Source organism: Cetorhinus maximus, chromosome 9 (genome assembly GCF_964194155.1).
Source record: "Cetorhinus maximus chromosome 9, sCetMax3.hap1.1, whole genome shotgun sequence".
Classification (NCBI taxonomy): Eukaryota; Metazoa; Chordata; class Chondrichthyes; order Lamniformes; family Cetorhinidae; genus Cetorhinus; species Cetorhinus maximus.
Genome location: NC_135887.1, coordinates 71,691,231 through 71,704,950, shown reverse-complemented (window position 1 = coordinate 71,704,950; position 13,720 = coordinate 71,691,231). Strand labels below are relative to the sequence as shown.

The window sequence follows — 13,720 nt, the reverse complement described above, 5'->3', positions numbered from 1 at the left end:
GCCCACATTCGATAAACGAATTAAAAAAAATATATCAGGGTTCCAAAGTCCAAAGGGTTCAACCTTTGGATGTGTGCCCCATCAAGTCATTCAAGGATCATGTTTGCACTGATTGGAATAGGTGGATGGCTGATGGGAATAAAAACCTTCACAAAGAGTAGAAATATGCATGCTGTCCCTATTGTTGTTGTGTGTGGTTTCGTCATCAAATCATGGGATTCTATTAGTGCAGACAGTGTCATCAGATTGTTCAAAAAATGTGGAAAATCCAATTCAATGGATGGAGAAGGTTTTGTTGTGGAGGGATCATTCTGAGACTAGAAGTGCCACATCTGATCCAGAGTGGGTCCTTACAATGATGCCATAGCCAAAGTGATTCAGGATAAATTCGATGAACCCTCTGTGTTGGATGCACAGGCAATGAGTTTTTAAAACAATATGATTATGGTTCAAACTATCCCTGTAAAATTACTTAATTTTTAAAAAGTGACACGTTGATTTAATTTCAATTACCAGTGTTATGTCTTTTTTCATGTTTTAAAATGGTGACCACCTACACCAGGAATTGCAGTTCACATTTTATACTCAGTGTATAAATCAACCCCATTATTGGAAAGATTTCTTAAAGCTTCAAAGGTCGACTTATACATCGTGATCTATGGTATTTATGAAAATTAGCACTCCAGCAATGAATGTACATTTGGAAGAGATATCTAGGAAGGTTTGCAGGGAATCACAGAAAAGCTGAACCTGAGTGGCCCTCTACTTGACATTAGGCCATTGTTTTCATTGAACTCTGTGACTAGGAAGCAGGAAAAAATGTAGGTAATGAAAAGGCAGCTGGGAACCCTTTTCTTACTCCGGCTCCAGGCTCTTTGACACTCCAATCGACTTGTGCACTATGCCTCGCAAGTGGTCATATTACAGGAATCAGCTGACTTGCATCATAGGGTGAGGTCAGGTCATTGGTCCCATTATCTGTGGTGTGTGTTGGATACAGGGTCACACACTGTGCTATGGTGTGTTGGATACAGGGTCAGGCACTGCTATATGCTGGGTACAGGGTCACACATTGTCTTTGGTGTGTTGGATATAGGGTCACACTGTCTGTGATATGTGTTGGATACAGGGCACACACTGTCTGTGGTGTGTGTTGGATACAGGATCACTCACTGTGGTGTGTGTTGGATACAGGGTCACACACTGTCTACTGTGTGTGTTGAATACAGGGTCACACATTGTCTGTGGTGCTGGGTTTGCTAAGGCTGCTATGTGCTTGCTCCAGGTTCACACAGAGGATTGTCTGTATTATCAGTCTACAGAAGTATTTTAAAATGGCGTTGTGAACTTGAATTTGAGCAGTTTAGCAATATAATCAGGCCCTGTTTCTAAATGCAATCCTTCAAATATTACATAGTTAAGTGTTTTTTTTATTGGACAAAGAAAGGCATCCAAGCCTAGAGCCTGAAATGTTTAATAAGTCTATGTTCGACACTAAATGGTTTTCACTTAAATATACAGCCATTGATTAAAGAGGAAGCACTTAAAATGTTATACAAGAGAAAAAAGTCTTTTAATTTCCACACAAGTCAGGCGCAGCCAAATCTGTGCTGAAAACTCTCTCTGTTCAGCTCTTGTCTGAGCAGTGTTAAACATGAGCAGGCAGCTCCAGAAATAAAAGCAGTAGGGACTATTCTGAAGTAATGTGGTTAAGCAAGGATTATATTGGATGAAGGCACTCTGTGAAACGATGAAAAAGAAAGGGTTTCAGGGAGCACTACCTAGGAGCCAGAAGCAAGTGATTACTTTCTCAGCCCAAACTGACCACTGGGCTTTGATAGTAACCCCTTACCTTCTAGCTGCACACTTTCACCCCATCTCTAATATTCAGCTGGATGGCAGGATAAACCTTTAGGGGTACCTTTAGTTGACACCCAATTCTGAGAGAAGATGGGCAAGTTCAGTGCTGACACATCATACCTTAAATGCCATGGCCATATCAGAATGCACCACACTTTGGAGTCAGCCTCGTCATTAGAAATTTTCCTGTGCTGGTTGGAAAGACAATTCTCTGGAGAGCCAAGTGTAAAAGTCATTGGCCAAAATTTTGAGCTCTGCAGGCCTGGGAGTGAGCGGGAAACAGCCCATGGCCCTCGATCGGCCCCCGACTATGATTTCACGCTAGCGGGCCAATTAAGACCCACCAAGCATGAACAGCTGCTCCCCAATGGTCGAGAAGAGGGTGGGGGCCTGTCGGCCGCCTGGTCTAACGGTGACCCGGCGGCTGGTTTAAAATTGGCACAGTCAGGCCCTGGGGGGCTGCTGGCGAGGAAGACATCTTCAGTGTTGTTAGCAGGAGATTCAAAATGATTGATTCCAATGCGGCTGCAGATGCCAGGCAGGAGCACAGGTCAGGTGGGCACTCAGCCTCCCGGTTTTCTGATGAGTGCTTCGCGGTCCTCCTGGAGGGGTTGGCTGCCAGGAGGGACACCCTTGTCCCAGGGATGGAAGGAGGAGGCCATCGCACCTAACCAAAAGAACTTGGGAGGAGGTGGCAGCGCTGGTTAGCAGCCATGATGCGTGCTGCGCCTGTTTCCAGTGCTGCAAGAGGTTTAATAACCTGCTGTGCTCAAGCAGGGTGAGTACTGTGTTGGCACGGATCAGTCTATTAAGTGTTAAGGGATGGCCGTCCCCCCTGTGGAGCTCAAGGGTGTTAAAGTCTGAGTGCCAATTGTCTATGACACTGGATCTGGCCAAGGGGGTGAGCCCTGTCTGCTTGGGCTGAGTGCCTTGTGGATCGAGGCCACGACTTGGATGTGCCCTGCAAGGTGTTCCTCAGGTGGGGTTGGCCAGGCTGCAATGGTGCTGTAGGTAGAGAGTGGACTAATCAATGCTCCTCTGTCCTTTCAGGAGAAGACAGCCCATAACAACATTGAGAGGTTGCAGACCGGCGGAGGCCCCGCTAACCTCCCAATCCTAACCAGATACGAGAGGACACGTTGGAGCTGGAGAGGTGCCAGGCACCTCGGTCAACTGGCCATGAAGAGGCTGGGGTCTCAGACGAAGGTAAGAGTGCAGTGCACAGAGGTGAGAATTTTGGATGTTGCAAACATTCCTGTGTAGCCTCATCATTGATGGGAACCTCAAAACTGGATTCCCCATTGATCACTGAACGACGAGGGCACCATGATGCAGATCTCCATTGTCTCACCAGGGTGCCCTGCATGCACATTGACAGTGTGGCTACTTAAACTAGTGACATGTTGTTCTCCCTTAGGTTTGCCACTACGCACCCAATCACAGGGTGCCGAAGAGGCACTCCTGACGCTAGAGGACTGCCAGACTCCAGGTGCACCTGCGTCACACCCGCACCAGCACAGTTACCAGCACCTTGGTGGGCGTTAGATCTTCAGTTAGAATGTCAGTGCACAGTGGTGAGGGCACTTCACACTTGCTTGAGGTGTAGGCAGAGGCAGAGAGTGCCCAGGGTGCCGGCAGTCGGAGGACCGCTGGAGACCAGGATGACACTCAGTCGAAGGCAGATGATGAGCCTCTGGAGTCGTCCATTAGGCGGCAGATGCTGGATATCCAGCGAGATGTGCGGGAGGATCAGGCTGAGATCCATGAGGGTGCGTGCCGTGGTCTCCGTTATAGAGGAGTCCATGCGGAGCATGAGCACTCCGTTGGTGCTCATGGCTGGGTGCACTGCCTCCTCCAATGAGAAAGTGGCGACTCTCATGGAGAGGCTGCTCCAGGGACAGAATGAGGAGTTCCTGGGATTGCACTCGGACCTGCAAGCCCTCACACAGGCACTGACCTCAGGTGGTCAGTGCCTGTGTGGAAGATGGATGATGCACCCAGTATCCCAGCTAGATGCCCTTCCATCAATGGTGAGCAGGGAGGTCCAGAGCAACCTCACATTGGCACATGAGCTGTCTGTCGTCTCTGCGGGCTCCTCTCAGGGCGCTCTGGGTGACAGCAGCAGCTCCTGCGCCTCTCTTCCAGTGACCGTGGCATCTGATGAGGCTGCGGCGACTGGGGGGATGTCAGCAGTGGCACTGGCCGCTCCTTCCCAGGTGGGGCCAGCACAGGGTCAACTGGTCATAGGACGACTGCCAAGGTCATCAAAGCCAACAAGACAGTGGAGTCAGCAGGCTGTCTCCAGCGCAGCCCGGAGCCTAGCAGTGCAGTGCTCAGCAGCCTGGCTCTTGGCAAGGATATACCATCAAAACGAGAGAAAGAGACATGTTAAAATGTCATCTCTATTCCCATATCCTTTCTATACACCGACCACTCATTCCCACCTCTGCAACATTGCCTGCCTCTGTTCTATCACTACGCCACTGAAATCTGACTCACTGCGCCATAGAAACCCTTATACCTACTGTCACCTCCATACTCAATGACTCCACTTTGCTATTCTTTACTCTACATAAACACTAACTTCTTCAAACTCTGCTGCCTGTGTCCTGTCCTATACAACGTCCAACTTACCCATCATCCAGATTGTCCCTGACATTGGTTGTTCATCCTGCAAAGCCTAAAATTTAAAATCACTGTCCTTTTCTTGAAAAATAACCCCCCCCACAAAACAGCCTCACGGTGCCTTATTGCTACAGGCTGCTCCAGCCCTACATCAGTTCCCAAACACTGTTCCTCTGACTCTGGTCTCATGTGTTTTCCCATTTTACTACCTATTCTTAAAGAGATGTAACTTACTCATCATTTCCTGAAAGGTATAACCTCACAATTTTGCTATCATCTTTGTACATCATTTTTACACACTCCCGAGTGCCACTATATCCTTCTTACAATACAATATGGTGTACACTGTATCTGAGTGTGGCCTAACCAAGGATTTTTCTAAGTTCAGCATAGCTTCTCTGTTTTTCAATTCTATCCTTTCGGAAATAAACCTTCGGAAATAGTGCTTGGTTTGCTTTTTGCATGGCCTATTAACCTCACTATTAAGGCATAAAGATATTATTGTTTTCCATGAGACAATACTTATTTTGAAGAGGGTTGGAAGTGAAGTGTGGATCTCTTATCAAATCTAGCATGCAGTCTGGTTCAAGTCGGGTTATTAATAATCCTTAAGTGCCTACAAAAGTATAGTAAAGGTACAGGCTCCCAATTCCTAGGGACAAGGTCTGCTATTAAGAAACAAAACTAAATACTCAAAACTGCAACAGTTACAATAAACAAAACTTTACAAAATGAAAGTGCTGCCATTTCATTTCACAAACAGTGGTTCCCCCAGGATCACTGTTGTGTATGAACGTGGTATCACATCACATACTGGACACATGACTTGTTGTTGTTATACAGATGCCGTTTGTCTGATGTATAATTATCCCTTCAGCTGGCCTCAACGCTACTTTCTTTTAATCCTGATTGGTTTTCTTACAGCTGTATAAAGCTCTATGGGATGTTTCTCTTCATTAAAGATGCAATATAAATTCAAGTTGTTAATCAGTTATGCAATATTCAATATTAGAAATGAGTCAAAATTACTGACGAGTATAATGAAGAAAAACATGAACACTAAAAAACAATGTTAAGATTATTCATCAGCAGAAGGATTAACTTGGCTCTCTGATACCTCTCAATGCTCGTAAAAGGACATGAAACAAAACAGCTTGTCTAGACTCTATGAGAAACCAATGACTCCAGTATTAAATCCTATTAGAACACTTGAACTAACATAATCTTAGCAATTCCTTTAAATTGAGATTGTAGTTCAGTCTACAGGACATATTCGAGAGGGGACGTGCAAGGACCATGCCATCCATGTTCAGACACAATCTTTATTATCTGGATATTTTGAATATGCTGTGTTACATTCTAATGCTATGGTCCTTCGCAGCCTGTATTTTATTGCATTGTGTGGGAAGGATTAGTGGTGCAGGTAAAATATTAAAATGGTCCTGTACAGGTACTGCTGAAGTCCCAGCGCAGGTACTCGGCAAATGGCCAACAGCTGTAGACCTGGATTTGGCAACACAGATGAGATCATATGACACAGGAGCCTGATTAATTTCTTGATTGGAGCCTCTGAAACTGTTTAATTGGATCTACATGGGAAACTATTTTGGTTTCTTTTCCTTTCCTTGAGAGGACCAGGGAGAGAAAGGTGAGGATTGAAAATATTTAAATTTGCTTATTCGATATGCCTGAAGCTCCAAAGGTCTGTGACAGCTGCGACCATGAGTAAACTTGAGCTGCCAGCAGGAAAGTCTCCGTGAGACAAGTCATTTTGATTTCCCTCCCACATTCTGTGATGAGAAAGGGGAGGGGACATTATTCAAACTGATTTGGCTCTTAGAAATTGCAATACTTTAACTTAGGTGAAATATTAGACAGGCAGTCATAAAGATGGCACAACCTTTTGTAAACCCAGTCTTCAGTGAACTCATGACATGCCATTAGATTTTTGTTATATAATACACCATGGCACAATCATTATTTTGCTTTTAGGTTTGGCAAGATTATAATAATTACTTTGATAATGACAAAGGAGTCAGATTTAAATAGAAATATAGGATTCCTTTTTCCAGATAAAACAGTGCTCCTGCTTCTGGCATGGGCCCAGGTTCAGAACATGAACTCTCTTCTCAGATTTAAAGCTGAGAACCTCAGGATACAAATAAAGTCACTAAACAAATAACACAGAACTTTACCCTGTCCACATCAACATGTATGCAGTTAAACTTGCTAGAGATCTGCAAGTTGCTTCAGCTGGAAGAATGTATTTGTACTTTGTGAATGTGGGGAAGGGAAAGGGCATCTTAATTTTCCAGAGAACTACATGCATTGATTTCTCACAAATTAAAGTAACTTGAGTTGACTAAGCAGGGGAAAAAGTGCTGAAACATCACACATGGTAAGCAGAATTTGCACACACTCTTCGAGTTTGTAGTGAAGTTACTGCCTTGTCTGATTCCCTTTGATTGAATCCCTTTGGTAAAGAGTTACTTATCTTATTGAGCATTTTACCTGCAAAGCTAATATAAGATTTTAAAAGTTGCCAGTTGTAAAGAAAAGAAAGGAAAACTGCAGTAAACTTTTGTGCAGTCTAAACAACAGCACAGTAGAAACTGACGGCTTTGACCTGAAGAAGACATTCAGCACTCTGAGGGTAAGCTATAGTCTTGGCTGAGCTAGTGAATGAGATTCAATGAAAGCATTACCTCCTAACCAGGGGTCCAAGCCAATGGAAATATTGCACAATAGCAGCATGCCTTTGACTGCAACAACATTTCAGGTGAGGGATGTGATAATCGGTCTGTAACAACTGAATGGTAGTGCACATATTCCCCTAGAAATAAAATTATACTATTCATAAAAGGCACGCTGTGTGGAACAGTGGCATACTTTCTGCACTTCTCAAGCAAGTTGAGACGATATGATTCATGAGTGGCACAAATGCTGTTCATGCAGTTATGAGAATCACATAAGCCCGAGATACATTGAAGTCTCTCAATTTCTGCTGACTCTCGTTTTCTGTTGATGGCTCTAGATGATCACTCAATAAACTTGAAATATTTTGGCACGACCAATTTATCTTGCAGACAGTAGCTACAACAACCTGAACTTTCAGCTTTTGGTGCAGATTGGCATCTAATTCTTTTGTGTGATAGATTAGTCTGGTAGTCAGTCACTACCCCATATCCATTAGTGCTGCATAATAAAATGAGCGGTACACTGTTTTGTGACAGGAACATTATATAATTTAAGATCCAGGCAACTGATTCAAATCGAATTACTGCTTAAAGATTTGATTAAAATGGTAAGAGATTCTTAGTCTATGCAGCATAACAAGAATACGTGGGAGCACAATGATACAATTTTGGACAACCTCTAAACGTACGTTGTTTGGTATAAATCCTTTCCTGGCTGACAATGTTAGAAATGCAGGTCCCTTTAAGAGTAAACCAGGACAAGCCTCAGAATGAATTGAGAGCAGGCGATGCTCACTGAAGCCTGTACTTAGGAGCTGCATGAAGAGTGTCTTCCACTGCCTGATTCGATAAATGGATATCAACCACTGGCCACCTCTTTTCTACACTTTTGTCCAATGTGTTGTGTGGCTAAAAATATGTATTTACAAATTTTTTGTTGAGGTTGTAATTATGAGCAATTTGGCTGAAAAGCTTAATGGAAGGAGCAAGAGACTACTTTAGTCATACCCATCAGTTGAAACCAACTTATACGGTATTTTGCGTTGCCAACTTAAACCCATTGGAAACTGAATAAAACACCCGAACATGAAGCCAAAGAGAAGCAACTTTTACTTACTTGTCTGAGGTACATTCAAACCCAAGACCCAGAGTTGAAACTACAGGGCTCTTATGTATTGCAGTACATTTGCAGAAAAAAACTCAGAAAACCTTCCTCCCTGACCCAAATATCCTCTGCTCAAATTCCAACAAGCTGGCCCTCTGAAGTAAATTCTCACAATAGTAAATATTGAGCCAGATACTTGTATCACTGTGCTCCCAGTTATTCTTGTTACACTGTATAGAATAAGGAATCTCTTGCCATTTTAACAAAATCTTTAAGCAGTGATTCCATTTGAATGGGTTTCCTGGATCTTAAATGATATAATGTTCCTGTCATAAAAATGTGCAACATTCAATTTATTACATGTCACTCATGCAGAGAATAATGGTTAATGACTAACGAACAAACTGTCATCTATCTCATCAAGTGAATTAGATGCCAATCTGCACCAAACGCTCAAAGTTCAGGTGGTCATTGTACACTTGAGATTTAGCTACTCTCTGCAAGATAAATTGTTTTTTTTTGTTCTCTCATGGGATGTGGGCATCGCTGGCAAGGCCAGCATTTGTTGCCCAACCCAAATTGCCCTTGAACTGACCTTGCTAGGCTATTTCAGGGAACAGTTAAGATTCAACCACATTGCTGTGGATCTGAGTCACATGTAGGCCAGGCCAGGTAAGGACTAAAGGACATTAGTGAACCCAGATGGGTTTTTACGATGATAGTTTCATGGTTACCATTACTGAAGATGGCATTTGTTGTCTGCTTCACCATTGATGTGCATTGAATGATGTGAAGTTGCTGTTCTTTGCAGTAGATACAAACTAAATCTGCTGCAAACTGAGACCAGCTTTATAATTCCAGATTTATTAACTGAATTCAAATTCCACCAGCTGCCATGGTGGGTTTTGAACCCATGTCCCCTGAGCATTGGCCTGGGCCTCTGGATTACTAGACCAACAACATTATCATTATGCCACCATCTCCCCCGCCAAGTTGCTCTCAAAATAGCAGGAGAGGCTATGGTGCTCATCGTTATTTATGCATAAGTGGTACAGCAACTTGAAGCATAGGGCAAATTCTGGCTAAATGCGAATGCACAAATGTTGCTGTCAGAGTTGCGCCGCTTTGCCATTAGTTTTGTGAAGATGGCATTTTGTTGTCTGCTTCACCATTAATGTACACTGAATGGTGTGAAGTTGCTGTTCTTTGCAGCAGATACAAACTAAATCTGCTGCAAAAATGTAGAGCTAGTAATTACCAGCCTAAGTGCTATAGTAACAATGCAAGGTGCTATTTTTTTAAAATTAGTTTTTCTTTCTTTCTCTTAATCCAATATTTAATTCCCTCTTTTCTCCCTCTTCCTGTACCTCATTATACTTTCTGATGTGATATTGAATTCACCCAATCTAATTTATCCTCGTTCTGAGTCCTTCCTCTGTTATTTCCCAATCATTAAATGTCATTGATTAAAGAGATACCCTGTTGGCTGCCCACTCAGGTCCCAAATGCCCAGTTTCCTTTGCTGTAGCGTTATCGCTGGATCAAGAGGGAGAGAGAAAGTGAAAGGTAAAGTAAGAAAAAATCTGTCCCCTTATGGTCAATGGCGTTCCTGATGACAGCATAAACTGTATATATCACACTATGGTTGTAATGTTAAAGCTGAGAAAATGTCCTAGATTGTTTGGTTGGTGAAATCATTCTTTTAAGCACCTGTGTCGCTAAATAGAAAATAGAAAATGGTGATGCACAGTATTCAGTTTTTGAAGGAGAAAAACTAGTTCTCTGCCCTCTGATAATGGCAGTGTGTACCTGGCCAATTTTCTTTGTTCTCTAAATGTGGCCATTACTGGCAAAGCCTCATTTTTTGCCCATCCTCGTTTATATAACTGAATGACTTTGCTGATGGTGAGTCCTGTGCAATATGTTAACCTAACTTTCCCTTCCACACATTTCCTGATCTGAGAGATTTCTGTTTTTGCTTTACACTTACAGCATTAGTGTCAGGTGGCTGTGGGGGAACATGTGAAAAATGAAACAGGTCTTTCTGACAGTAATGTCAGATTAAAAGCAAAACCCACCTTTGGCTAGTTGCTTCCTCATCTTTAAGACTTGTTCGATATTACAGTCAATACTGGCATATGAATGAGGGATGGTGGTCTTGGACTCTGTTAGTCTCCGTGCAATGACTTGCCGAATGTTACTAGCTGGGATTTCAGTAAATGTGCCCTGCAAGCAATAGGAAACAATGTAAATTGCCAAATGAAATAAATAACTTGCATTTATTCAACACATCTCATATCAACAGGATGGTCCAAAATGCTTCAAAAGCCAATAAATTACTTGGAGTGTAGTCACTGTTGTTAAGTAGGCAAGGTGGCTGACTCTTAATAGTCCTCTGAAATGGCCTAGCAAACCATTCGATCATATTCAAGAAGGTGGCTCACCACATCTTCTCATGGGTAATTAGGGATGGATAATAAATGCTGGTCTCGCCAGAGATGCTCAAATCCCATGACGGAATGAAAAAAAAAAGGTTGTCAAATTGCACCTAGCAAGCTCCTACTGACAGCATTGAGGTGAGTGATCAGCTGATCTGTTTTGGCGGCGCTGACTGGGGATGAATGTTGACCAAGACACCCATAGAATTCTGTTCTTCGAAATATGTCCATTATAACCTGTACATCCATCTAAACAACTAGGTGGCACCTTTCATCCAAAAAATGCCACAGCCAGCTAGATTATGTGTTCAAGTCATGGAACCGGGCTTTAGCCCATGATCTTCTGGTACTCCAACTTAGATCGGCAGTGTGAAAGTTAGTGCCAAGAAGATTTCCATTGTTTCAGTGCATACAGCCCTTAAGCTCTGGGCTATGCCCTGCTGGTAGGATTGAAAGATACCAGTGTTCAGAACCATGTTAATCACTTATACTGGGATGTACTTGAATTTGGCCATGTCAACTAAATATGAGATGCAGACATATTTCATCAAGTTACCTGACTGCACCTTTGACAAATCTGAAGTCGGATTTTTTCTAAATTTAAAATCTGATTTTAATAATGGAAAATATAGGGTCAAATCTAGGGTCCAGATTTGAATCTTCAGTGACTTTGTTCAGCCCTGACAATAATTCCGCTTAATTTAAACCACACAATCCCATCTGTCCAAGATAATCAACAGTATAAATTACTTTTCAGTTCCCTAGACTCAGACTGATTCCGACTGTACCCTGCAAGTATATCTCACCTTCCCAACTAATATGGGGATATAGAGAAATGACAAAAAACTTAAATAAATAAAAAAAAACCCAAATGATATCAGAAATAATTTGTTTAGTCAAGATGCAAGAAAAAGCAAACTTCAAACATAACTCCACATTAATCTGAATGCAGAGCTGTACATAGTGTTGTTTTTTCCAGATAACTCAAGTCAATGGGTTATTGAAGAATCTTAATAAAACTTTGCAACTTGCCATATGTGCATTTTAGTATATATTTTTATATGCTATTTTCCAAAATATTTTTGGTATTTTGTTTTAAAAGCACAGAACTCCAATCAGAAGGTAAAAGCTAAACAAGACATAAGTTTGGTAAATGTAAGGGGTAAATATTATTTTGTACTTTCTTCATTCCAATACACTGTTTGTACATTCAGCAGTTAATGCCACTTGTCAGGCAATCTGCCACCCCTAACCAGCCTGGTTCACACATGGCTCCTGTCCCATACTATTCTTAGTGCCCTTTCAACTGGTCTAGAAAGTCATTCGGTTATATAAACAAGGGATGGGCAAAAAATGAGGCTTTGCCAGTGATGCCGACATTTAGAGAATAAAGAAAATTGGCCAGGTACATACTGCCATTATCAGAGGCCCGGGAACCCTGTATTTCTGAGCAGATATTGAGGCTATTGGAAAGCGTACCAATGCAGTGCAGTTTTTATACTGGGCAATTCCTTTCTAATTTCAAAAAATTAGGGTGAATTTTGTGTTCAAGGCGAGAGATGTTACTGAAAAAGCAAAATACTGTAGATGCTGGAAATTTGAAATAAAAACAGAAAATGCTGGAATTGCTCAGCAGATCCAGCAATGTCTGTGGAGAGATAAATAGAGTTAACATTTCAGGTCGATGACCTTTCATCACAACTGGGAGAAGTTAAGATACAATAGGTACAGAATAAAAGGGAAGAACTATGACAGGGTTAAATGACAAAAGAGCTCATGATGGAAGGCCAAATGGAATGGCAATGAAATAAGTAGAGAAACAAAAGATGTGCCTAGAGGAGGTGTGAATGGCAGAACCGTGAAGAGTTGCCAAATGAAAGCAAAAAAAAGAGGGTGAAAGGGAGAAAAAAACCAAGGCTTGCAAAGATAAAGAAATAATTTGGGGGCAGAGATTATGACCCAGAACTGTTGAACACAATGTTGAGCCTGTGAGACTTGAAAGTGTCTAATCAGAAGATCAGGTACAATTCCTTGAGCTTGTGTTGAGTTTCATTACAAGACTCTGGAAGCCTAAGACAGAAAAGGTTCAGAGTGTGAGCAAGGTGAAGAATTAAAATGACAAATGACTCCAAGCTTGGGGTCACTTTGCGGGCTGAATGGGGGTGTTCCGCAAAATGGTCACTCAATCTGAGTTTGGACTCCTCAGTGTAGAGACCACCATTTTGTGAGCAGCAAATACAGTTTCATGTGGAAGGAGTGCTCAGGACCTAGGGAAGAGGTGAGAACAGAAGTGCAGGATATGGAATGGACATGGTCAAGGGTCCTGTCAACCAGTGTTGTGGGTTCAGGGTAGGGGGGGGCAATCCTCAGTTGAGGAGAAAGGAAGCCATATGGAAATGCTAACATGGAAGATAGCACCATCAAAACAAATGCAAAAGTGATGGAGAAACTTGGAATTCTTAGAGGGGATGGGGTGTGAGCAAGTGTAGGCAAGGTAGCTGTTGGAGTCAGTGGGCTTATAATAAATACCCATTGATTGAAATGAAAACAGAGAAGTCAAAGAAGAGAAGAGTTGGAGATGGACATTTTGAAGCTGAGACAAGGATAGAAAGTGAAAGCAAAGTTGACAAAATTTTCTACTTCAGGGCAAGGGCATAAAACTGCACTGACAGAGTCATCAATATACCAGATAAAGAAGTGAGGAAGGGAGCGGGCCTGAGTAGGACAGGATCAAAGAATGTTCCATATACTCCAGAAAAAAGGAGGCATGGCTAAGACCCATGCAGGTACTCTTATTGACACCTTTTATTTGGGGAAAGTGAGTCAAGTTAAAGGAGAAGTTCTGCATTCTGAGAGCACTTTATAATCTTCTGGGACCATAACTGAGTTTAACAATTTTTGATCATAACCTTTGTACCTATTTTGTTTCCTTTTTCTTTGCTGATTTTGGCTTTATTCATGTGTTTCTCTTCCTTTTTTTCACTGTGACAAGAGTT

The 13,720-nt window shown here is 42.3% G+C and overlaps 1 protein-coding gene across 1 annotated transcript in view; it reads right to left on the bottom strand.

Annotated features, from left to right (window-relative positions):
• Positions 1 to 13,720, bottom strand: part of pdhx (pyruvate dehydrogenase complex component X) — a 199,915-nt gene that overhangs the window by 62,316 nt on the left and 123,879 nt on the right. The window contains exon 6 of the mRNA XM_078548835.1: positions 10,365 to 10,512. Coding sequence (XP_078404961.1) covers positions 10,365 to 10,512 — 148 coding nt within the window. The remainder of the gene's footprint in view (positions 1 to 10,364; positions 10,513 to 13,720) is intronic.